Below are 26,048 nucleotides of genomic sequence, written 5' to 3' on the forward strand. Positions count from 1 at the left end.
AAGATAGTCCTTACTGCACGCACCGTACGTCGATGCGGTAGTGAACGTGAAACAAACGAGAGGAGTCTGGTTGGAAAGGACCGTGGACCTGTCCAGCCCGCTAACAAAACTGACTCCAATCGGGCCACAGCGAATCATAGGAAAGCCCGAGGCCGCTGAACACTATGGGAAACGCTGAGAGCGGCTGCGGAGTTGGTAGTGGTGACGAGGAAGATGTCGAAACAGAAAGCCCGGGGTTTGCGGAAGGTAGTCCGGCCTCTGCGGCCACAGGCGTCGGCGTGGGAAGTGGTGGAGGCTCCGGTTCAGGAAGAAGTGGAAGAGGATCAAATAACCCTCCAGTGCCGGGCTGCGGACCACCCACCCCTGGAGTTCTTTTAGAACAAGTCAAACTGAGAGAGGCTGCGGCCCGCATTAGCGATTCGGGGGTCGCCATTCCAGAGTCAGTGCTTTCCGGGAACGAGGGCGTCTTGGTACGATGGCTAGAGGACCGGCTGAGCCGGGGAGAGGAGTCGGTTAATGTTGAACAATTTTGCGAAATGCTGGAGAGCAGAGACGCCCCGCGAGATGAGTGCGAAGAGGTACAAGAATCACTGTGACCACAAGACAACTCAATCAGACCAACAGAGAGTCTGTACTATTGTACTGAGGGGATTGGAATGTCAACCGATAGCTTATTATGTAATCCGCAAGTGTTTATCTCAGTGGTTAGAATAGCCATTGGGCCTCCATTTAGGTTTAGGTGTATAGCCTACACATGCCGATTGTTTTAATGTCAAGGATGGTGTAGACAGTCAGAACCAACAAGGAGGACATAGTTCTCATTTCACACAGGTGTCTATGACGCCAACAGCAAACAAACACGCCACTTAGTAAGAATACTTTACTACCACCTTAGTGATTTTTTGTGTGATATTCTTTAGGTGTCAAAACTTGGGTCCTCTCTGCTCTTACTGCGCATGTGTGCAACATGTGTTGTGTTAAGTCATGCGGTAGTTAGTGAATGAGACCTCTGTCATGAATGACTGTTTGCTCGCCTTCATCTCTTTTAAAGGTTTATGACATTCTCTGCCTATGTTTGCTGGATGTCGAATGCCTCAGCTCTTTAAACAACTCTGAAACTAATTCGAACCTCATTTCACAAGTTCTACCTATCAATAAGTCTCTGCTCTACCTCTGTCTCATTTAGTAAATTAAAAAAACATTGTTTGACCGATAAGAATGCATATATTCAAACATCTCACCAAGTTCTTTTGATGGAGTATGTTTCTGTCAGTTTCACCCATAAATCACAAGGCATGTTGTTTTGTCCCACATCTTTGGGAGATGTGTTGAGGAGAATAGAGGTGCATGCTCAAATGTACCACTGTGAGTTAGAGTTCTTATTATGTGTTGTATCCCTTTACCAGGCCTTTGGCCAGTTTGACGCCGAGGGAGATGGTGTTGTGGACGTGGAGAACATGTTGATGGCTTTAAAGAACTCCAACGGAGCCAATCTGCAGGGAGAACTGAGTCATGTGATCAGACAACTCCAGGCCTGCTCTCTTACCCCAGGTAGGAACTCGGACCTTGACGGGCTCTTTTGCTGCTGCGCTGAGGGGGAGTAAATGGGGGAAAGCCTTGTCTTCTGGGAGGGTATTCAGACACTTTGGATGTGGCCTTTTCATAGGGTCACGTCCAGTTCCTGCTCTCTCGCTGTGCGATCCCTCTTAACAGAACCCTCCTCGTCTCTCGTTCAGGATTTGTCGACATATTCTCCAAGTCCAAAGATCGGTTAGGGGCGCACGCCTCAAAGATCCTGAAATTCCTCCACAGGAATCGTATCCCCAGCAGTGCCATCCCCTTCCCCGTGCTGGAGGGCTACAACAGCATCTGCACCATGAGGTCCACCGTGGTGCAGGACTTCCTGGAGTTCCTCCTCCAGAAAGAGAAAGGTGAGGAGAAATAGGTTTGACCTGACAGAAGCATGGTCGGAGATGTCACAGCTGTGCGTGATGGAATAACATAGTAGGCAAATAGTACGGCTGTCCTGAAATCCTACACAAGTTTTTGTACCCGGTGTCTAACTCCTTCAGCTTGTCTTCCTGTCCCCCCCCCCTCCCTCCTGTCAGATTTAGACATCCAGTACAGAGCGGAGTTGAACCGTGATCCGGAGGTGGACAAGGTCAAGGTGGTCACTCAGTGCTACAGCTTCATAGAGGCTTCGTCGAACGCGGTCGACATTTACAAGATGACGAACGGGGAGACGGTGTCGTTCTGGCAGTCGGACGGAAGCGCACGCTCCCACTGGATACGGTGGGCGACGGGTCCAACCTCTCACTGTTTCAGAGTCCACTCAGTCCTGTTTGTTTCCCCACAGGATTTTCTTCCTCTGCTCTCGTTCCTAGTATGCCCTCTGGGCCCGTTGTGAGACGCTAACGTTGTGATGTGGTCCCCCTGGCCAGGTTGAAGATGAAGCCTGACGTGGTCCTGAGGCGCCTGGCCATCTCCGTGGCCTCCAACGACCACAGCTACATGCCCCAGCTGGTGTCCGTGGCCGTGGGCAAGACCCGGCGCTCGCTGCAGGAGATCAGGGACATCCGCATCCCCAGCAACGTGACGGGCTACGTGGCCCTCCTGGAGAACGCCAACATCACACACCCCTGTGAGTCTGCCTGCCTGGAGATCACATTGCCAATCCTCGATAATGCTTGTTTGTGTTGTCTGTGGAAGGCTACGAAGACAGTTTAGGGGGGGGGGGGGGGTTGGCCGTTTTTATCTGCTAATGAATGGAAATGGCCTGTCGGTTAGTAACAGATCGTTTTCAAGAGGAGCATTTCATTAGCGTCTGTTTTAACCTCCCAGACATCCAGATCAACATCAAGCGTTGCCTGAGCGACGGCTGCGACACGCGCATCCACGGCCTGAAGACACTGGGCTACCAGATCACCAAGAGCAAGGAGGTGTCTGTGTCCGACGCCTCGGCCATCTGGTACCTGTCCCTCCTCACCTCCCTGGTGACGGCCTCCATGGAGACCAACCCTGTCCTGGCCCAGACCGTCCTCCAGAGCACACAGTGAGTTCCCGCTTGAGCTCCCGACCCAATCGGATGACGACCTCCCGCATGCTTTCTAAGGACGTGTTGGGGTTTTGTTTCGTCCGTGCTGACGCGGTGAGTTTCTTGTGATTGTCTGTTCTGTAGAAAAGCCTTACAGCACATGCCGCCGCTGTCCCTGACGCCATCTTCCACCGAGTTCCCCAAGTTCTTCTCCATGAACATCCTGGAGGAGGTGGACGGCTTTCTCCTCAGGATAGCTGAGTAAGGCCCATTCTCCTGGCCTCGCGTCAGCACACTGGCATTATTAAGTTGGCGTAACCTACTTGCAACGTTTGCACTTTGCCCCAGTGCGGTCTTATCATCTGTGATTGTGTAAACCATTATCCTCCTTTTCACTTGAACACACGCGCACGCCCACGCACTTGCAGGCGTTCACCGAATCTGAAATGCACTCTGTTCCCTCCTCTTGTTCCCCTCCCCTAGCTGCTGTGTGACCCCTGATGCTGAGTTGACCCTGCTGGCCTTTGCCCTGGCCAGGGGCAGTGTGGCCAAAGTGCTCCAGTCCCTGTCTGGCATCAGTGTGCACCTCCAGGCGGACTACAGAGCCTCCCCCCTCATCTCCTCCATGGCCTCCGTCAGACTACGCCTGTTCTACCGCAACGGTAACCGCAGCCCCCCCCCCCCCCCCCCCCCCCCCCCCCCCCCCGTGTACAGCTCCGTCATCTCACCGAGGAAATACGACCACACGCTGGTTTCAGTGGGGGGGGGGGGGGAACTGTCGACCGTCCGATCCTCTTCCTCCGTGTTGTGCGAATGGTCGGTGGCGTGCTGAGACGCGTGTCCTCTGTCGTCCCCTCCAGGGAAAGCGCTCCAGCTGCACCTGCAGGCCTGCGACGTGAAAGGCAAAGAGGAGAAGTCGGGGCCGGAGAACATGCTGACGGAACCCTCCACCGGAGACGGTACACTGGCAACACTCCTCTCCGCTTCTCTCCCGAGAGCGTGCCGTGCATTCACCTGGATGCGACTCGGCCTCCGATTGGTCCTAGGCTCATGGTATTGAGTTTCATTCCTCTTGAAGATGCGGTTGACGTCAGACGCTCCTTGTGTTCCTCGGCAGGGTTCCTGACGGAGAGCGGCAGGAAGAGAGCCAGTGTGATCCTGTCCACAGAAGACCAGAGCACCTTCCAGGTCACTCAGATGAAGATCAAAGTGAGTTGGTCTTCGACTCACTTCCTGGTTCTGTGAAAGCCTGACCTATGAAAGCACAGAGAACACACCCCTCCCTCAGTAGTGTGTTCATAGTGATGTATCATCCATTCAGTAACTATCACCTCTGCACTTGGTCTGTGTCATAACAGGTACGAAAAGGAGCCATTGGAGCAAGATGCGGCCTTGTGTTTGCCTACAACGAAGGAGACACTTTTGACGCTGAAAAGCACTTCAAACGGTTTAAAAAGTTTGACTCGTGGGACTACAAGGACTATAAGGAATTTGTACAAGACAAGTAAGGACGTTGACCGATACGTGAGGCTCATTGTTCATCTGCTGTGTTTATATTCTGTTTATATTCTGTTTCCTGTCGAGTGTGTTGGGGGGAGTTAGCAGACGGCCAGTGCTGCTGGTCTTTGTGTTATGGAGGCGGGATCTGTGTGTGGGCAGTGAGACATGAGTGGCGCGTGGCTATGAGCTCACCTCTGCTGTCATGTGACCCTGCAGCATGAGGATCCCGGCGCAGGCGGAGGACGAGCCCATTGGCTGGTTCGAGCTGGAGGAAGACTGGAACGATGTGGAGATCAAACTGCAGCAGTGCCGCGTTGCAAAGGTGCGCGCTTATCGCCAAGGCCCTCTCCGGTTTCATATGACTCACTTGTGGTTTTATACCCGTCTGTTTTCAAATTCATATTTGCCTGACTCATCCTCCCACATTCTGGCTGTTCATCCATTATCCATCACAGTTAGATGGTTAACTTGCGAAATAAAAACATCTCTGAGTCTTTTACTCAACCCGAAGTAAATGAAATACCCGTTGTCTTGATAAACAGTAAAACCGTGACTTGACTTCCTGTCTCTCCCCCTGTGTGTAGTTCCTGATGGTGAAGTTCCTGTGTGCCAGGCAAGACTCTGCCGAGCGCCTGGGCGTGCAGTCCGTGAGCTTCAGCGGCTACCTGTGCCCGGGGGCGGAGAAGCTGGACGACCTGGATGACCTGACCCCCCAGGGAGACGGCTCTGAGGGCGACACGGTCACGGGCCTCACCCTGCTCAAGAAGACCCTCTTCTTCATCCAGCAGCTCACCCGGGAGATGGTAAACACCAGGATTCAGGCCTTAGTCTCAGTGATGTATCAATGCTAGGCTGGTGTGGGGTCATGTAGGGGAGCGTTAGGAAGGCTAAGTAACGACTCCTGTCTGTCTGTGACTCTGTAGGATGTGTCCCTGTTCAAGCAGAAGTTCCTCCTGGACTTCAGTGGCCTCAACCTGACCCTGTTCTGGAACTTCTACAACAAACTCAGGGAGATGTAAGACGCCTGCCACGGCTACACACTCTGCTTCATCACCACTGACCCCCCTCCCCCACCCCAATGAGTCGGACCGCTGTCTTTCTGGCAAAAACGCACCCATTCTAACCCCTGTCTGTCTGTCTGTGTCAGTGAGGGAGAAGAGGTGATGAAGAGCAGAGTTCTGCTGCTTCAGCTGCTGCAGAACTGTTTCCTGGTCCTGCCCAGCCCTCCGGAGTCCCGGGGCCCGGGGGAGGGCCCGGGGGAGGGCCAGGGGGAGGGCCAGGGGGAGGGCCAGGGGCCCGAGGTGGAGCCAGCCGCAGCTGCCTGCGCCTCCACATCCAGCAGCTCTGACCCTGACTCCTCCAGAGCCGTGTGGGAGCTCTACACTCACCTCTGCAGCAGTAAGGGACTCTCTCTGACATCTAGGGCCCACAGGGACCAAGAGTGCTGGCTAATTGGCCTTAACGAATGTCAACATTGTTCTGTTGTTGTTGAGCAGTTGTGGACGGTCCTAAGATGGAGGGCTCTGTGGAGAAATCACTGAGGAAGGAGGCAGTGAAGGCTATTCTGAATGGGGCGGCCATCTTCTTCCCTGACAAGCACAGCAGGAGGGATAAACTGTTTAACATGATGGTGAGACTGGGAAAGGAACCAGATTCGCGGTTGCCAACTCAGCCTCACAACATGAGTGCGCTGTCTGTGGTTTTATTGTTTCGTAATGTTATTTAAAACCGTTTCAGAAAAACATCACCGAGGAAGACCAGCTGGAGTCAGTGAAGCTGACGTTTGAGTCTTTATGTAATTACTTCAGGTAAAGCACATGTACACACACACAAACGTAATTGAACATACCGATATCAGTCTAAATTGGCATTGAGAATGTGTGTAGTTGAGCTGTCGTCCGCTGCCTGTCCCGTGCAGCGACCAGGATCCCAGCGGCCTGCTTCTGCTCCCCCCCAAAGGAGCCCCGGCAGACTTCGACATCAGCCCCATCCTGACTGTGATGGAGACCCTGCTACTGGTGGCCACGCGGGAGGTCAGCCCCCAGCTCTCCCTCCCTCCCCCAGCCTCTCTCTCACGCTCTGTCACCACACAACATGTAGGCACTCTGAGTGAGGCAATGCTCTTCCTTTTCTAAATCTCTTGTCTCTTTCCCCGTCGCCGTCTCTCTCTCTCCGTGTTCTCTCTCCCTGCCCCCCCCCCTCCCCTCTCCTCCTCCAGTGCGAGGTGATGATGGTGGACGTGAAAGGCGGGGCCAGTCGGACGGTGCTGCTGTCTCTGTTCTGGGCGCTGCAGGGCAGCCTACTCTCCTGGTGTTTCCTGCAGCTCAAAGCAGGCTCCGCCAGCACCGCCTCAGACCTGGCCCGGGACATCCTCGTCAAGTGTGAGTCACCACCACACCGCACCCACAGCAACCACGCTTGGCCTTTGTCCTGGTCTCCTCCCGGCTGTGACTCATCCAAGCTTGTTACTGTAAACTCAGGGTTTTTTAAAGTCCGTCGAGTTCAGATCGGAATATTTAACAAGCAGATTATGCTTGACACGTGTCACGAGTTGCGACTGAAATATGTGACGAGAGAATGGTGCTTAACGCCAGCCTACATGTTGAGGGTGTGAAATACACGTCAATAATGCCTTTTGTCACGTGACCAATCGAGCCGAAGGGCTTCAGCAAACGAACGATCAGGCAGTGGAAGTCTCCTCTCCTCCTCCCCCAGACGTGAGTCAGTTCCTGGGCAGCGCCAAAGCCGTGCTGGGCGGCCTTCTCGAGCGCCACAGCGGGGCCGAGATCACGGAGAAGCTGAGCAGATCCATCCTGGCCATCACCACCAGACAGCTGGTAACCTCCCACTTTCTGCCCCCACCCTACCCCTCCCCCCTCCCCCACCGCTAGCGTGCTTAAACCAGCACGTCGGCTTAGCCTCGATGCTAATGCTAACCCCGCTGCCCTGCAGATGATCTTCCTGCTGGAGCTGTGCTCCCTGGACATCCCTCACTCCACCCTGCTCCGGAACTTCTCTACCCTGGTGGAGCTGCTCAAGCACCTGTCCAGCGACACGGGAGACATCTTCTCCAAGGTCAGTCCGCCCCGCGCCAAACGGGATCGCGGGATTATCGTAATTAACCCTGCAATGCAAGTGGATTTGTGGATCTGATTGGTGGTTTAGTCTGTATCCTAAAGGAACCGCGGCGTTGAGCTGTTCTCTTCTGCGTTCCTGTCAGGTGGACCTGGAGAGCTGTCAGCAGCCTCAGCAGCCCGTGGTCCTGAGAACCTGGAACATGGAGTCCACCCACAACTACGAGAACAGCCGCCACGAGACCACCATCTTCGCCTGCCCCGGGGCCACCTCCTTCGAGCTGGAGTTTGACGAGCGCTGCGAGACGGAGAAGAGGTGAGGGGGGCGGCGACCGACCGAGGTCCCGCTTAAAGAACCCGCCGAAAACCATGTCTTTGTCACTGACCCGTCCTGTGGTGTGTCTGGCAGGTACGACTACCTGGAGTTCACAGACGCGCGAGGGGGGAAGGTCCGCTACGACATGAAGGTTGGGACCGAGAAATGGCCCAAGGTAGGAGACGATGGCGGCGTCGCAAAAAGGGGAAACGGCTGTTCAGACGCAGACGTTTTTTTCCCCCCCGTTTTTTCCTGACGCCCGCTGTGGTGTGTCGGCCCTACAGAAGGTGACGTTCGAAGCGGGACCCCAGCTCCAGTTCCTCTTCCACTCCGACAGCAGTAATAACGAGTGGGGCTACAAGTTCACCGTGGTCGCCCACGGCCTGCCCGACATCACCGTGTCCTGGATGTCCGACCTGCAGCTCCTGGTGGCCAGGCTCATGGGACGCCTGGCCTCCAGGACCATGGCCCTCAAATCCCCCCACGGTGAGTCAGGACCCCTCCCGTCCTCCCAACCTGGAGCTACTCTCCACTTGATCGACCCTAATGGTAGCCCAGACTTCATGTCTTTCTCAAGTCCTGTCGGGGTGCTGTGAGCTGGAAGGTCACGATGCGCTCTTGTCCTTTCAGAGATTCGCAGTATAAAGGAGCTCCCTTCAGGGAAGATGGCCCATGTCCTGTCCTCTCCTCTCTGGAAGCCTGTGTTTCGACACGGACTCTGCAGCCGACCCAAGGAAGGGACCCCTGCCCTCCCCAACGCCCAACCTGACGCGGTAGGACCACAGTTTAGGCACTGAGCCAGCTGGATGCAGACATAATCGATGTCCGGGAAACTCTAATGCCCGTCTGCTGCCCTCAGCAGAAGTCCTGGCAGGCTGCAGACTTTGTTTGCTTCCTGGAGGACTACGCCCGCTGGAATCCGTCCCAGGATGCAACAGACAGCAGGACGGAGCTGATGAAGTCCCTCATGCTGGCGTGCAAGAAACAGCCGGTGAGGAACGAGATAGGCGGGGGATCAAAGGTGGACCAGGCAGTGAACGCTATCTGGGCAGCCATGGTTTACCACACACCAGCCCTGCACCATGCCCTCAGGACCTACGGTAAATATTATATGACAGTACTCTATGCTTGGCATTCACTCAATGGTAGTGTTTCATCAGAATTTACATCATACTTCCTTTTCTCCTTGTCACCTTTGTGAGTAGTGACCCAGGGCGGACAGTCCTGTCTGAATGACGAGTTTGTTCAGGTGTACTCCCTGGCTGAAGGCATCAAAACGTGGATGGTGAGTGTCGTCAATGTGTTTTATGTTCGACCTCTGAATGTCCTGGTTTTGGTGCAATACCACGGGGTTGTTGCTCACACCGTGTGTGTGTGCTCTGCAGCTTGAGATGAAGCAGAGGTACCTGGTGAGCAAAATGAACGTTCCGGAAGAGAGGAACGATGGCCAGGGGGAAGTGACCATGGAGTCTCTGGGTGAGTAACGACCACTGGCGTCCCTGATGCCCAGAAACATGGAGAATCGGCTCTCAGTGTGCAGCTCGTCATTTCTCCCCCGTGTTTCTCTCCCCCTTGTCGTGCTGTAGCTGAGGTCTGCATAGAGAAGAGCCTGTTGCTGTTCCGGTTCACCCCCAGCGGAGCAGCAGGGCGGGACAGTGACTGGCTCAGGCCTGCAGAGGGCAGCGTGACTCCTCTCCTCCGCTCTGGCTCCATATCAGAGGGAGACTTCCAGCCCAGCCCTCCTGTGGGGCCCCAGGCCCAGGCAGCGGGCCCCGAGGTGGCCAGTGAGCCCAGAGCGGCAGACCAAGACCAGGCCCAGGCCCCCAGGGTCCAGACCCAGGTCTCCACAACCTCCGACGCGGGGTCCGGCCCCAACAGCCTGGGCCTCAGGGGTTCCACCGAGAGCCTGTCCTCCCAGCAAGGGGAGCCCGCCTCGCCCTCCACCTTCGCCCGCAGGGTCCCCTTCAGCCGCGGCCGCCTGCGCCTGCTCTCCTTCCGCTCGGTGGAGGAGCCTCTCCCCCCCCCCCTCAGTCAGGGAGCGCTTCACCGTACTCAAGCACGTCCTCCACTTCATGAAGGCCCAGACACTCACCACCGCTAGGTGTGCAGCTGCCCCCTGTCCAATCACACTTCACCTACATCATCTCACCTTCCCTAATCCCATTTGTTTGGGCATGGATGAGAAGTCTTTTAATTATTTCTAGTTTTACCTGTAATTTAGTCAAAAATAACAAATAGAATCTTCTTCTGCAGTGTTCTCCAGACGCTGTCCCTCAACAAAGCCCAGGCTCTGAGCGTGTGCAAGGTGCTGGAGACGGTGCAGCAGTGTTTACTGTCCCTGGGAAAACCCCACCTCTTCCAGGCCCCCTGCATTCTGTTCCTACAGGAGCTGCTGGCCTGTCAGAAAGACTTCACCAGGTAACGTCGGCGCCGCGAGCGAATCCGGAACGATCCGTAGTTCGCCATGTTTCCCGTACGACCGTGTCCCGTCGTCCTCCGCGCCCTCCGTGTTCCTGACAGACGCTGACTCCAGGTTTCCTTCTCTCCGTTCAGTTATTTCTCCCAGCTGTCGGGCAGTGGCCAGGAGCTGAGAGAGGAGGTGCGGAGGTCCTACCACCGCCTGGTGCTCATGCTGGTGGAGGCCGTCCAGGGCTTCAGCGGTCTCCACGAGAAGTACGCCGACGCCCCCTTCCTTCTGAACACCTTCTCTGGCAGCCTCTCGTCATTCACTGGCTTTCCCAATTTCAACAATGTTATATCCCTTTTGAAGCCATGTTTCTGTTTCGTTGATGAAGTAAATGGGACAGTGCTCTTTAACCCGGTCTCTTTCCCCTACCCGCTGTCGTCCCCAGGGCCCTACTGCCCGCCCTGTCGTGCGTCCAGACGTGCCTGCTGCACCTGCTGGACATGAGCTGGGAGGTGCAGGACCTGGCCCTGTTCCAGCAGATCAAACTGCCCGACCTCCTGCTCAACATGTCCCAGGACAACATCAGCGTGCACGACATCGCCATCAGGTACTGAGCCCCCCCCCCCCCCCCCACACACACACACACACACACACAGGATGGCACCACCTGGTGGACCGGAGGACTCTTCTCCTCCTCTTCCCAGCTTTTCTCTCTTCTCTCTCTCTCTCTCTCTCTAGTAAATACGAGTCAGACGCCAGGTCGTGGGTCAAGACAACAGCGATCATGTCTGGGATGTGTTTGTGTTTCAGTCAGTGGACGGAGGAGGACGAGATCACCGACTACAAGAAGAACCGGGACTGGATGGACGAGTGCGTGGACGGCATGTTCGAGAAGTGGTACGACAAGATCGACGAGGAGGGCTCCATGGAGGACCGGAGGAAGGTAACGTACAGCGGCCTCTCCAACTCCACCTTTAACGCGGCCCTCCCAGTCCAGCGCACGTGGAGATAGGATGTGTGCTGATGATAAATATCTGCTTGTTTGAGTCAATATTTGACACGCGGTGAACCAGGATCTTTTGGATTTGGGGATAAAGGGAGCAGGACTCGTGGGCCAAATATTTACACGTCGCCTTAAGTCCCAACGTTCAAATGGGAAACCCTGCCGGAGACGGCTCGTGACAGGAGCGTTTCTCACGCCGACCCCTTGGTGTCCACAGATGCACATGTTCATCGCGCGCTACTGTGACCTCCTCAACGTGGTCATCTCCTGCGACGGCTGCGAGAGGATGGCGCCCTGGCACCGCTACCGCTGCCTGCAGTGCATGGACATGGACCTGTGCAAGACCTGCTTCCTCAGTGAGACAGCACACACACACACTCATTTACATTTAGTCATATAGGAGACGCTCTTATCCAGAGCGACTTACAGTAAGTACAGGGACATTCCCCCCGAGGCAAGTAGGGTGAAGTGCCTCGCCCAAGGACACAACGTCATTTTGCACGGCCGGAATCGAACCGGCAACCTTCTGATTAATAGGCCGATTCCCTAACCGCTTAGCCAACTGACCCCACACATTTGCTTCCCCTCCCTGTGTCCTGTGCGCTGACCCCCCCGTGTCCTCCTGCGTGTCTCCTGCTCCACCCAGGTGGGGCCAAGCCGGAGGGCCACGAGGACGACCATGAGATGGTGAACATGGAGTACGCATGCGACCACTGCCAGGGCCTGATCGTGGGCAGCAGGATCAACTGTAACGTGTGCGAGGACTTCGACTTGTGCTTCGGGTGCTACCACGCCAAGAAGTACCCCGACAGGTGACGCGCTGCTAAACATACTGGGTCTATTAGCAGGCGCTTGTCTAGAAAATGGCTTAAATGGGGGGGGGGGGGGATTTGAACTGACCTGCCGTCAAATAGGTGGGGTAGGGTTTCACCAGACTGACATGTTTTCTTGGTCGTTCTGTGGTCCAGTCACCTCCCCACCCACCGCATCACAGTCTACCCCATGGTGACCATCCGCATCAGTGACCGCCACCGCCTCATCCAGCCCTACATCCACAACTACTCCTGGCTGCTGTTTGCTGCCCTGGCCCTGTACACCTCGGACCTGAGCAGCGACTGCCAGCAGCAGGGGCAGCCCCTAGAGGCCGCCAGCCTCACCCAGGCCTCCGTCCTGCAGTCACGCTGCTCCCAGCTCATCACAGAGTGCCTGCTGAAGGGACAGACGGGTAAAGGTGGGTGTTTAAATAAAAAATAAAAAGAATTAGAATGAAAATGTGAATGTCCCCGCAGTGCACCTTGGGTCCACTAGGGGCCACCCTAGCACGTTTCAGTCAACCTGTCGTTTCTGTGACCACACCCAGCCCTGCGTTCCTCTGCCCTGCTGTCCCTCCTGTCCTCCAACGAGTCGGCGTCCGAGAGCGAGCTGTGCCCCGCCTCGCCGGAGTCCTCCCAGGAGCTCAGCACCACCACCGACACTTCCTCTCTGCCTCTGAGCACCGCTGCCACCTGCTCCCCGCCGCCCCCTAGGGACAGGGTGAGCTACTGCACCCAGACAAACGGTACCAACTGCACACGCTCAGTACTCCCAGCTCACGAGTCCTCGTCTTCCTCCCTGTCTGTGCGATAGAGTAAAAAGCGAGGGAAGGAGAATCGGGACGAGAAGCGAGGGAAGGAGAATAACGAGAAGAAGGTGGAGTCGCCCCCTGCTGGTGTGGAGTTGTCCTCTCCCACGGAGGGGAAGAAGAGGCTGGTGACCCAGGACACCCTGGACTCCTCCAGCCTGAGCCAGACCCCGTCTGTGTCCAGCGAGGGAACCCTCTCTCCTGTGGTCAGAGGTGAGAGAACCGGGGACTGCGTAAAAAAAAAAAACGTAAACAAGACCCCCCGAGCTGAGATTCCCATGAAGCTAACCCGTGTGTCATTCCCCCCTCAGCTCCAGAGTCCGGCTCTGACACCGTGGCCTCCCCGGCCTGCGTGGACGTGAAGGAGAGGGATGAGAAGCTGGCCAAGGGGCCCCTCCAGGAGCACGTGTTTGCAGAGTGCTCCAGGGAGAGGATCCTGGGGCTGCTGGCGGCCATGTTGCCCCCTGCCAAACCGGTAAACCATCCGGCGTGGACCCCTAAGATCTGTGTGAAGTCGGGCGTCTCTCGTTTCAACGTCGCTGATGCTTACTGATGCCTTGCGCCCCCCCCCCCCCCCCTACAGGCCGCGACCCTGTCCCTGTCCAGCCTGAGTCCCATCCTCCCCCAGCTCTTCAGAGTGGTCATCTCCAACGCGGGCTGCCTCGACGAGACCTACCACCTGACCCTGGGCCTGCTGGGGCAGCTGATGCTGCGGATCCCGCCCCTGGAGGCGGACGCCGCCGTCACCGAGGCCCTGGCCGACAAGTACGAGCTGCTCGCCCAGGGGGAGGGGACGGCCGCCGACACGCCCGGCTGGAAGACCACCCAGCTGCTCTTCTGCCTGGGGGCCGTGTGCTTGGACAGGTACCGCCACGGAAGCTGGGGGTTTAGAATGTACAGCGCTTGAGGCCGTAACAAGGCCTGATCAGTGGTGTTTTGCCTCTCTCTCCTCTTCGGGTGTAGTCGTATCGGCCTGGACTGGGCATGCTCAGTGGCTGACATCCTGCGGAGCCTGAACGCCTGTCCAGAGTGGAGCGTGGTCATCGCCGCCTTCACCGACCACTGTATCCAGCAGCTGCCGCACACACTGAAACGCACCAACCTCTTCACCCTTCTGGTGCTGGTGGGCTTCCCAGAGGTACGGCCATCAGGCAGGAACGCCGGGAGATCACCACACCGTGGCCTGTCGGTCACTGTCTGTCTCTGTGTCTGCCTTTATGTCTGTCTGTGTCTGTCTGTGTCTGTCTGTATGGCTGTGTCAGGGAGTCAGGTGGCTGAGCGGTTAGGGAATCGGGCTAGTAATCTGAAGGTTGCTAGTTCGATTCCCGGCTGTGCAAACTGACGTGTCCTTGGGCAAGGCACTTCACCCTACTTGCCTCAGGGGGAATGTCCCTGTACTTACTGTAAGTCGCTCTGGATAAGAGCGTCTGCTAAAATGACTAAATGTCTGTACTGCCAGACTGACTGTGTTCCTCTGCCTCCTCCTGTCTCAGGTGCTGTGTATGGGCACCCAGTCAGTGTTCATAGACAACGCCAACGAGCAGCACCACATGATCCTGCTCAAGCACTTCACGGAGAAGAACCATGCGGCCGTGGTGGACGTCAAGACGCGCAAGAGGAAGACGGGTGAGAGGAGGAGGGCTCCGTATGCGCTCGCCACAGCCATGCTGAAGTGAACGCTCCAAATAGCAGAACACACAATGTGTTTTTTTAATAGAGAGAGAACGACCAATGTTGCAACCCTAGTGCTGTCCACTGAGTCGACAGCTTATTCCAGCTCTGCGACGTTAAACCCCCGCTCTCCCTACAGTGAAGGACTACCAGTTGATCCAGCCCCAGGACTCCATCACCGCAGCCGTCCCCCCAGACCAGGCCGAGGCCCAGGGCGCGCCCCAGACCCAGCTCAGACGCTACCTCACCAACTTCACCTCCATCATCAGCCACCTGCTGCAGAGCGGCCTGGACTTCAACGCCCCCGAGGCTGTGGAGGCCAGCTGGGTCCTCTCCCTGGCCCTCAAGGGCCTCTACAACACCCTCAAGGTACGCACCTCACCCAGACACCACCTGGATAGGGCCAAACGGCACTCATATCCCACCCAGTTTGGAAGTATGTAACTCGGCATACTGTGTGACACTGTCCACCTCCTCCCCTGTGTAGAAGCATGGCGTGGAGCAGACCCAGGAGGCCATCCAGCAGTCTGGGCTGACCCAGCTGCTGGTTAGGAAGTGCAGCAAGGGCACGGGCTTCAGCAAGCTGTGGCTGCTCCGCGACCTGGAGATCCTCTCCATCATGCTGTACTCGTCCAAGAGGGAGATCCACTCCATGGCCCAGGACTCTGAGCGCGAGGAGAGGGAGCCGGACAAGGAGCACGACTCGGACCACTCCAGCTGCTGCACGGACGACCCCGACCCCAACCGGCCCGACCCCCTGGAGGGGCTGGACGAGGAGACCAAGCTCTGCTTCCAGGTCAGGAGAGGACAGCCCCGTGCGCGGGCGCCCAACACGACTGTCAAGAGACCTCGCTCGCGTGAATCCGTTTGATCCTAGTTGTGTTCGTCATCTGTGTTTTTTGTTTTTTTTGTTTTTCGTCGCAGATTACCCACGATGCTTTGAACGCCCCTCTGCACATCCTGCGCGCCATGTACGAGCTCCAGATGAAGAGGACCGACTCGTTCTTCCTGGAGGTGCAGAAGAGGTGAGGCGTGGTCCGATGCCCCTGGGGGTGTGTGTGGAGGGGGGGTGGCTGGGGGGGGGGGGGGGGGGGGGTCAGGGAAGGAGGGGAGGTAGAGCGGAGAGGGCGCGTTCTCACCGCCGGCTTCGTTTGACCCCCAGGTTCGACGGCGACGTGATCAAGACGGACGAGACCATCCGCGCGCTGGCCCAGAAGTGGCAGCCGGCCAGGCGGCCGCGCTCGGAGGAGAAGAGCACCAAGGCTGTGGACACGGACATGATCGTGGTGCCCTGCGTGGTAAGCTGCCTCCCGGCCCTCAGGACCGGGATGTAAACACACACTGTCGGGGGGGGGGGGGGGCAGGGAGCCTGTGAGAGAGCGAGCTTCATCCTGTCCTCTCTCTCTCCCTGCCAGTCCAAGCCCAGCCACTGTGAGAAGGCCACGGAGGAGACCAACGTGGTGACCCAGAAGCTCATCACCAACTCCGAGAGCGACCTGCAGCTCAGCTACGCCAAGCAGCGCCGCACCAAGAGCTCCGCCCTGCTCCACAAGGAGCTGGACGCGCGCAGCAACCGCGCCGTGCGCCAGTACCTGGTGAAGGTCAACCAGGCCATCGCCACGCTGTACGCCCGCCACGTGCTGGCCTCGCTGCTGGCCGACTGGCCCCAGGGCGCGGCGCTGAGCGAGGAGGCCCTGGAGCTGAGCGGCGCCTCGCACATGGCCTACATCCTGGACATGTTGATGCAGCTGGAGGAGAAGCTGCTCTGGGAGAGGGTGAGGGGGGCTGGGGGGGGGGGGGGGGGGTGAGGAGGGCTGGGAGGGGCTGGGGGGGCTGGGGGGGGGGGGGGGGTGAGGAGGGCTGGGAGGGGCTGGGGTGTCGGGCTGCAGAAGCAGGTTGGCTGGAAGCTTGGCTGGCTGGATATCTGGTTCTCTGAATATGTGGATACCTGCCTGTATGTGTGCGCCCACACGGGCTTGTGCAGGCAGTATGTGTTGACGCTTCCAACAGCTTGTTAACAGCCTCCGCTTGATCTTTCCAGATCCTGCAGAAGGTGCTGAAGGGCTGCAGCCAGGGCATGCTGGGAAGCCTGTCGCTGACAGCCTGCCAGTTCATGGAGGAGCCGGGCATGGCCGTGCAGGTCCGCGAGTCCAAACACCCCTACGACAACAACACCAACTTTGAGGTGGGTCGCCGTGGGCCTCCAGGGCCATTTCGAAACGTGACGTGCGACTCCCTCGTTTGAGTCGTCGACGCCTGCGAGGGCCGTGACGTGACCGTGGGTCCTCTCTCTACTTTGTGTAGGACAAGGTGCACATCCCTGGGGCCATCTACCTGTCCGTGAAGTTCGACTCGCGCTGCTACACGGAGGACGGCTGCGACGAGCTGGTCATGGCCAGCAGCAGCGACTTCCTCCAGGACCTCCACAACTTCAGCGGCTCTCCTCACAAGTGGTCCGACTTCGAGATCCCCGGTAAGGGCTGTGGGGAGAGAGCTGTTACCTCCGAGTCATGCGAGGGGTGGGAGAGGGGGTGTTCCATATCCTCAGTGTGACGTGGGGCGTTTGTGTTTGCAGGGGACACCCTCCACTACAGATTCATCTCCGACATGAGCAACACCGAGTGGGGCTACAAGTTCACCGTGACCGGAGGCCACAGGGGCCGCTTCCAGACAGGTCTGTCTATAAATACACCCACACACACACACACACCCCCACACACACACACCCCGTCCTGGCAGCGCTGGAGGAGTGTGACTGATGACCGGTGGGAGCGGCCCGGGGGAGCAGCTGTGCACCTGTCACATGTGGTTTGGACTTCTCTAACGGGAGCCCGTTCCAGCGGGAGGCCGGCTGCCTCAGAGGCCCCGCTGATGAAGGGGAAGGAGACGGCGGCGGTACACACCGCTGTGGATATCCCCCAGGTGTCTCTCCTCGTGAGCCCAGAGCCAAGTCCCCCAGGGAGACTCCCCATCTCTGTGTTACAGGAAGCGTGTTGTCCTGTGATTGTGATTCCCTATACTGGACACGGCTGTTTTTCTCTGCCCTCCTCTCACGGTCGAACAGGTTTCGAGATCCTGAAACAGATGCTGGCCGACGACCAAGTCCTCGGGCATCTCCCGTTGGCCGATATCTGGGAGTGGCAGGTGGGCGTGGCCTGCCGCCAGACAGGAAACCAGCGTTTGAAAGCCATCCATTTGCTGCTGCGCCTTCTTCAGTGTCAGTCACAAAAGTGAGGCCCCACCTTTTACTCACACACACACTCACACACACACACACACACACTCACCTCATTCTGTCATTCGCTCAGGGCTCATAGAGTGGCAGGTTGCTGTCTGGCCTAGTTTAGAAGAAACTCTTACAGTAACACACCGGACTCAAAGTCCGGCCCCACTAATAAATCATCACATCCACCGATGTGGACATATACAGTACCTGTTCATTAGAGAGCTAAACTTAAGCTCCTAGAGCTGGTGAACGTCCTGGGATGCTCCGAGAGCGAGTCCTCAAGTGCCTCTGCCCAGGCTGTCTGCCGCTCGGCTGCGGAGCTCCAACACGCACGCCCCTGATTTGCATGAAGGTTCCAGATAGGTTTCATGTCCCGATAGTTTCCATGGAGAGCCCAGGCCACGTATCTGTTGGGGGGGGGCGGGCATTTGCATGGTTTCCGTGCGGCCTCGCCCTGTCCCGTCGCCGTGACATCACCGATGAAACGCACGACGTCAGGCAGTCGCATCACTGGAAACACAGACTGTCCTCAACATTCAAAGTGTGCCTCTTAATGTGTCCTTCGTGTGTGTGTGTGTGTGTGTAGGGGCTGTGAGCTGGCCCTGCTGAAGCCCCTGTGGCAGCTCTTCATGTCCATGGAGAGCGGTCTGAGCCAGGACCCCACCAGCATCACCGTGCTGCTGCCCCTCCACAGAGCCCTCACTGAGCTGTTCTTCATTGCCGAGGCCCGGGCAGTGGTGAGTGGGCCTCTCTCTCACACACATAAACACTCAGATATACACACACACACACACTCTGCCACCCACCTCACCAACACACTCACAAGTACACTCGGGTGTGTCTCTCACAAACATATACACGCCCGCACACTCGCATACAGATACACGCTCAGCTTCGCGCAACACTGTTGACCGCTTACATAGATATGAACAGCTCGGAGTCCATCCACTGGTAGCTCAATCGGGTACTCAGTAAGGTAGCTCAGTCAGGCAGTGTAGACCTAGTCTGTGTGTGTGTGTGTGTGTGTGTGTGTGTGTGTGTGTGTGTGTGTGTGTGTGTGTGTGTGTGTGTGTGTGTGTGTGTGTGTGTGTGTGTGTGTGTGTGTGTGTGTGTGTGTGTGTGTGTGTGTGTGTGTGTGTGTGTGTGTGTGTGTGTGTGTGTGTGTGTGTGTGTGTGTGTGTGTGTGTGTGTGTGTGTGTGTGTGTGTGTGTGTGTGTGTGTGTGTGTGTGTGTGTGTCCTGGCCCACCTGCAGGGCCCTGGCCCAGGTACCAGGCCTGCCATCTGTCACAGCCCCGCGCTGTCACACTGCCACCCTCCCTGGGTTGATGATGGGGAGGAAGATAGAGTGGCCCACCTCTGAGTGTGTGTGTGTGATGCCAGCTGTTCACCTGTCTTGAGTTATCCATTGCATATGCATCCAGGGAGTGTGTGTGTCTGAGATGAGCCTGTGTTCCGTGTCTGTGAGGTCAGTTGGTCAGGCTGGAGGTGCAGGCTGGAGAGCGGTGACCAGCTACGCTCATAACCACTCTCCTCGCCACCCCTGGTTTGACTTTCTCTCCACCTGGAGGACATTGTTGTCAGGGAGCTGCAGTTTGCATCGGCAGACCACTAGGGGGCAGTAGCAGCTCTCCACTGCAGCACTGTCACAGGCTTAGCATACCAATGAGGTAGCCTGAGATGGCCTCCACAAAGTGACACGCACGTAGAAACACACTCACACAAATACACACACACACGGAGTAACACACACACACACACACACACTGAGAAGACGCAGTGGATCCTCGATGGCCGGCCACCTTGTCATCCCACAGAGCAAACGAAGACTTTCGCGGGATCCAAATGTGTTTGCTGCCTTTTTAGCGCTGAGTCACCCTCCCTCTCCTCACCGGGGAGGGAGGTGTTGAGAGAGTAGAGAGAGGAGGGGCATGACAGAGGTGTGTGTTTGTGTGTGTGTGTGTGTGTGTGTGTGTGCGTGTGTGTGTCACACCTGCTGCGTGAGTCGTCAGGGAACAGAAGACCATGCATGCTCTGGAGCTGCTCACCTGACATACCTGTGTGTCCTGGCCAGTGGTTGGGATCCCAAGGCCACCCAAGGCCACCAGCTGGTGGAACAGTGCAGAATAATACGAGTAAACAAAGGAATGTGACAGTTGCTGAACAGGAAGTGTGTTGCCGCTAGGCTCTGACTCTACGGCCCCGCCCCTGTCGCACTCTAGCGGTTGGTGGGAAACGGTCGTGTCGAGTTTCAAACGAAAACAAGTCAATTGTTTGTGTTTACATCCGCGTGGAGTTCGAAGACCTCAGAGGAAATGGTCTACAGCCGGGTAATCGGTTGCCTCCGAATGGCCTCGCACAGTGTGCGTCCTCGCTACGCAGAGGGAGCTAGCTGTGAAGGCGTAACGCCCGTCATCACCTCGGCACTAAAAATAAGGCTGAGCGCTGAATATGCTTAGTAGCTCATGTCGTGTTGACATTCAAGCTAGCCCACACCAAAGTGACGACACCCAGCTTTGTTCACAGTTCCATATTAACACTGCTACTGCTGCCGGGGGCCACCTCCGTCATACTCGCATTACAACCCAGTAGGACTTCAAAAGACCATCGTCATAGCCGAGTCATTCCAGGCTTGAGCATTACAGGGTGAAAATGTAGATGACGGCTGTGTACGCAGCGCTATACGAAAGAGCCTCTCCGAAAGCTATTTCGTATTCATCAAGGGGATGAATTTATACGAAGGCGCTCATATCCTGAGATGTACAGTGTGAGGGGGGAAACGTCACGCGCTGTCGGCCGAACAAATTGTGGGAGGATGTTCTGGAGCATAAACAGGCGGGCGTGGGGTGATGGATGGAGGCAGGAAGATCTGGCCTGTGTCTCCCCACACCGCCAGAGCTGCATTTGGAACGTCACGGCCCATTTGGGCTCTATTTACTCTTATCTACGTCCTCCAAAACTCCCCTTTTGGCGGACGCCGCCGGGGGCTTTTCTCTCAGACGTGCCTCGGGGGCGCTGAAGATCCGCCTGATTTGTTTGTAAATGTGTGGATTTTCGAGACCACGTTCCTCTGGAAGCCCTTTCCGACGTGCCTCGCAGATGGAAGGGAAAAGCGGCGAGGTAGCGTGCCTACGCGGTGTAAGGACACTTCTGTCAAGTCTCTGAACGTGGCGCAGCACACCTTTTCCATACGAGCCACACGCACTTGAAAGCTAACTTCTACCTCATGCCCGCCACCCCATGTCCATGCAGTGTATTGACCAGATGTGTGTGTGTGTGTGTGTGTGTGTGTGCGGTGTGTTTTCCAGGAGCAGGGCATCCTCCAGGAGTACCTGCAGGCCATGACCACCAACGAGCAGCTTGTCAACCACACTGTCCTGGTAAGAGCTTCCGGAAGCCTCCTAGCTCCTCTCTGCTGAACCGCAACCTAGAAATCAAATCCAGACCTGTGTGTAGGTAGGCTAGACCAAGAGGTTAGGCTACTTCTCGTCTGCGTCGTTGTGTGTCGAGATGTTCTGAGGCCGTCTCCGAATCCTAACTCTTAAGCCTCACACCAGGAAGGGTGTCTCAGACCAAGCGTAGCGTGGCCCGGATGGTTTGATGGGCTGACATGTGGGTTCTGGCTTGCAGCCTGGAGAAGCACTTCACCGCGTAGGCGGGATATGCCGCAACACAATCACAACAACACTCGATGAACATTCCCTACGACGGCCTACTCCTGCATTCAAGAGCAGTTCACCTATAGTTGAGATCTCCCTCTGTGCCAGTAGTCTTGGCTCCCCCCCCGGAACAGTGAATCACATAGCTGCTCACAACACCCCCCCCCCTGCCCCCTCCCCCTCGCGGGGCACAGTGTGTGGGCCGTGATCAGGACTAATGTGTTTAGTAATTACTGCCCATTATGGTGCCTGGCCGGCTGGGTAAACCAGCATCGTGATGTCAGCTGGTGGCGGGGGGAGAGAGAAAGAGAGAGAGAGCGGGAGAGAAGATGGAGAGACTGCGGCAGAGAGTCAGGAGTGGGAGGCATGATGTACATACTAATGTCAGCGGAGGGCTGTACCTGGCACCACAGACCTTATGCAAGGCTGGGGGGGATAGCCACTCCTCTGGGCCTCTGTACAGGACAGTGGCCAGTGATCACTGTCTACGTGTGTTTTCAGCCTGACATGAAAAATGAATAGGTCCCCTAAGACTCGATAGAACATCTTTTCTTTTGATGTTTTCTCATTTCTTCCCTCTCTATTTCTCTCTCTCTCCGTCTCTCCCTTTGTCTGTCTCTCTATTTCTATGGCTCCTGCTCCCTCTTATTCACTCACTTTCTGTTTTCTTTTATTACACAGGCTCTGAAGAACATTGCAGCCATAAGCCTGGCTATCAGTTACCCCAATAAATCCACCACGCTGCTCAACATGTCTCCCTGAAGGAGGGACGGAGGTGAACGCAGGAGGAGGACAAGACCGCGTTGGAGAGAGAGCGAGAGGAGGGAACCAAAAACAAAGAAGACCACTCTGGACTGTTTTTCTACAGGAGGAACCCCTTTGACCTCTCTCAATCTTCTCACAGTTCTTCAAGAGAACACGGTTCTCAACAGCGCCTCGTATCCCGTCTCAGTCATTTTGCCTTAGGGGGGAATCCAGTGGATCAGCATGTGCATTTAACAGACAGGGACAGCTGGCGGGGTGTCTTTATTTTCAGGAGTTCATTTTTTATTTCAAGACGCTGCAGCCCCTGTGCTAAAGGAAGTGTGCCAAATTAGCCACTTTTTGGAGGGAGGGAGCGAGGCAGGGAGGGAGGGAAGGAGAGGGAAGCTCTATTTTCTATTCTTTTTGGGTGTTTTTCTCCCCTAAACAAAAGCCACCTTGGTTTAGACAATCGATCACAGTGAAAGCAGGTCACCTTGCCTACTTGCCTGTCTCTCTGTGGACATGTAGAGCAGCCTAAGAATATACAGTCCAGAACACAGGAGCCTCATTACTCTCTGAGAGCTGTGACCTTCCATCTCGCTGAGCCTCCCCTTCTCTCTCCACATCCCGCTCCGGTATACGGGAGAAACAGACACTGTGCTCTCTTTTTCTCTCAAACGTTCGAGAGGTTCATCTGGAACAATCAGCACTAGATCTTTATGACACAAAACACACCGCCTATAAAATGTACTGTTCACATTTGTAAACTATCACAGTGGACAGGCATGGTGTTTACAGTCCGTAGAGAAACTTAACTCTTGTACTTTGTCTGACCGTCACCATTGCTATGATGACCAGTAATGTGTCCAGTCCTTGTATGGAAAGATTGGTCTGTGTGACCTGGTTCTACATTGTTGTGTCTGCGCATTCTGGCTTTGATTATGGATTGGAAAGATTTGAGCTTGTGTTATTAATGATTGTACTGTACACACACAGTAAGATGATTGTACAGAACACACACAATCCTGTTTCAGCACTTCACTTTTGAATAGCAAGTACGGAATATCACCTCACCTTCTAAACAGTAATGTTTCAATGTGACAAATTGATGAAGTGATATGTAAATAAGCCAGTTGCCAGGGTGTCCAGATAAATATAAGCTTTCTCGAGTGCAATTTGTTCTCATCAGCGAATGTTTCAACACAGTTGGATTTAATTTGAGTTCCAAAGATTCTTATTTCTTGTCTTTCAGTTGGATGGTTTTATTCATTTGTTCCTTTGTGATGACCTATCGGAACGATCGTAGAGATGAAGCCACAAAAGCCCTTATTTTAAATCAGCTTCTCCAGATTGGTTTGACGATTCTATTGCGGTATTGAGCATAGTGACGGGGCGTTTTCAGAGTTTCAGTTTTTTTTTCAGTTTAGAAAGTTTTGCGTGTGACTTTAAATAGGAACGATGTTGGTGAATGCCAAAGAAACCCTTTTTGTCAAAACATGAAATGTGTGTGACGTCTCTCTTCCGGAGCGTGTTCTGGGCCCAACAAACGTGTCACCATGCGGTGGCCCCGTGTCCCAGGAGAGGAAGGGAAACGTCCAGAGTGGAGCAGCTTGCCTTGTAAAGGTCCTGCACCTGGACGAGGGTTAAAGCCTCTGGGCGCTAGCTGACGGTGACACAGTCAGTCTCCAGTAGTTTTGTTTACACATGCGTCAGCCATGATGGGTGTGTGAGTGTTCTGGCCAGCCCACTTGGACCTCTCCCCCTCGGAATCCAGCTCAACAGCGCCTCACGTATCTACAATGTGCCTACGGTTAAAAATGAAGCAATCATTGTTTAACTCATATTATCGAAAGTCTTCATTAATTATATTTTTAAAAGAGAAATATATTGTTTGATTTGAGCTTTTTTCTATCTTTTTACTTTTTAAGGTTGTTTTTTTTGGTTCCTTTCAGTTGTTGATTTGTTATTTGAAACTGACCTAGGTTTGAATGTACATAGCTGTGAATACTGCTAATTGCACATAGGAATAATGCAGAAGATTCTTTCATATCGACCCCCCTTACAAATAAGAATTCTAATATATTGTCACTTGAAGGCTAGACACTTCGATTTTTTTTATTTTGTATGCGTGGCACATTGGGGAGAAGGGGAGGGGGAGAAAACGTACTGCTTGGGTTGAATTGTAATCCATTTTTAATTAAAAAAACTATTTGATGCTTGAATGTTTCTGGTCCCTTTTCTCATGTGTATTGATGCCTGGTCTAGGACTGAGGATGACATCAGCAGGACTCCTCCTCCTGCAGGGACCCTTGTCTGAGGGACACTGGTGATGATGGAAATGATCATCGCCCGGGGCGATAACGCCATCAAATGGAGGAAACATTGAATAAGAGTCAGGGATTATTCAGGGATGATTCAGCGCTGCACAGCGTAGCACCCACATCGGGGTGAGTCAGCTCTCTCCCCCCCCCCCCCCTCACCCACTCCTGCTCACCCAAACCCTCTACTCTCTCACTCTGTCAAGCTGAGAGAGAGAACCCTAACCTAGCAGGGGATGCAGGTAGGGTGACCACCTGTCTCGCTTTGCGTTGTGTCGCACAGCATTTTCACCCCTTGTCACGCACGTTGCATATTGACGATGCCGTGCGATACAAAGCAAAGCGGGACAGGTGGTCACCCTCGATGCAGGGGAGGGGAGAGAGGAGGGCCAGCGATGTCATCGCTCGGGGGCACAGTGTGTCCGAGTATAACTAACCTGACACCCTGGTGCTGCGAGATCGGTGATGAAGACTCCCACCTTCCAGATATCACCTCAGGGAACCACACAGTAGAGTGGTCCCTTTAAAACCACTGAACGAGGTTGGTTGTTGATAGTGTATGTCTGGTAATGAGCCTCATCACAATACCCAACTTAATGTTGTGTGAAACACCAGCTAGATGAGATTAAAATGAATCAATTAGTCTCAGCCCACATATATAGTATTCTACAGTTTGTTGTCTACCCTTGACAAGGTTACTTTCAATTGTAGTCCTCATAGACCCCACACATTTATCCGAACAATCAACATTTATTCTGTAAACATGGCCTTGTCAAACCAACCTGATTGCTCAGGTTGACATAAGTGTTTCTGTACAGGGACACAGCCTGTCAACTCAAACTGTCAGATCAGGATGCCTCCACGAGGCTAACCCAAGCTGCCCCTGCTGCTGAATGTTGGAGGATCCCTCAGTGACGCTAGTAGCAGGGTGCCACCCCAGCCGCCCACGTCAAACCGAGTCAGGCCCTTTTCAGTCCCGTGGCGTGGTGATGCTGCATGAGCCTCCGCTAAATGAGATAACGCTGACTCGATTTAGAAAGGTCACTTGGTGGAACTAACTGGAGTCCTGGGTTTGTCTGCCCCCTGCCCTCTACCTTTGCATCTGTGTTTCTCTCTCTCATATGTTCCCAAAGCAAGTTTTTTTGGTGTGTCGTTTGTGCCAAGTCAAATACTCCTTATCAAATGGCAGTGCTCATTTGAGGTTATTTTTAAGCGGAACTCATGTAGTACAAATCAGACCACGGAAGAATTCTTGGACTGTCTCAAGTCACGTTTTCTCTCCTTGTATTCTGTCCTCGCCTCATGTCATCACATTTAGGCAGTGTGTGGGTGTCTGTGTGGTGTGTGTGTGGTGCGTGTGTGTGTGTGCATGTGTGTATACGCGTTCCAGTTCATCCGTTGAAAAATGAATAACTGGTGTAAAGGAAGTTTTCCGACGACACTGGGCTGATGCCATGGAATCCTACATGCTGTCTCA

General features: G+C 55.1%; 1 protein-coding gene across 1 annotated transcript; it reads left to right on the forward strand.

Moving 5' to 3' along the window:
* Positions 1 to 109: 109 nt before the first annotated feature.
* On the forward strand, positions 110 to 24,469 carry zzef1 (zinc finger, ZZ-type with EF hand domain 1). The gene is given in 55 exon segments (XM_067256845.1): positions 110 to 578; positions 1,407 to 1,551; positions 1,737 to 1,931; positions 2,109 to 2,292; positions 2,442 to 2,641; positions 2,842 to 3,052; positions 3,179 to 3,295; positions 3,518 to 3,696; positions 3,895 to 3,993; positions 4,152 to 4,243; positions 4,393 to 4,538; positions 4,751 to 4,856; positions 5,119 to 5,337; positions 5,458 to 5,549; positions 5,682 to 5,932; positions 6,031 to 6,164; positions 6,272 to 6,342; positions 6,453 to 6,567; positions 6,753 to 6,915; positions 7,250 to 7,371; positions 7,487 to 7,609; positions 7,755 to 7,924; positions 8,018 to 8,099; positions 8,209 to 8,410; positions 8,555 to 8,697; positions 8,787 to 9,024; positions 9,130 to 9,209; positions 9,310 to 9,400; positions 9,511 to 9,935; positions 9,937 to 10,025; positions 10,178 to 10,342; positions 10,478 to 10,597; positions 10,777 to 10,938; positions 11,142 to 11,274; positions 11,552 to 11,690; positions 11,981 to 12,146; positions 12,303 to 12,565; positions 12,695 to 12,867; positions 12,961 to 13,168; positions 13,267 to 13,430; positions 13,539 to 13,819; positions 13,919 to 14,093; positions 14,449 to 14,581; positions 14,766 to 14,995; positions 15,114 to 15,422; positions 15,551 to 15,651; positions 15,789 to 15,924; positions 16,042 to 16,401; positions 16,668 to 16,811; positions 16,931 to 17,099; positions 17,202 to 17,300; positions 17,691 to 17,856; positions 18,439 to 18,589; positions 21,159 to 21,230; positions 22,191 to 24,469. Coding segments are annotated over 55 exon segments (9,198 nt in total). The 5' UTR covers positions 110 to 164; the 3' UTR covers positions 22,272 to 24,469.
* Positions 24,470 to 26,048: the final 1,579 nt, after the last annotated feature.

This window comes from Osmerus mordax, chromosome 19 (genome assembly GCF_038355195.1).
Source record: "Osmerus mordax isolate fOsmMor3 chromosome 19, fOsmMor3.pri, whole genome shotgun sequence".
NCBI lineage: Eukaryota > Metazoa > Chordata > Actinopteri > Osmeriformes > Osmeridae > Osmerus > Osmerus mordax.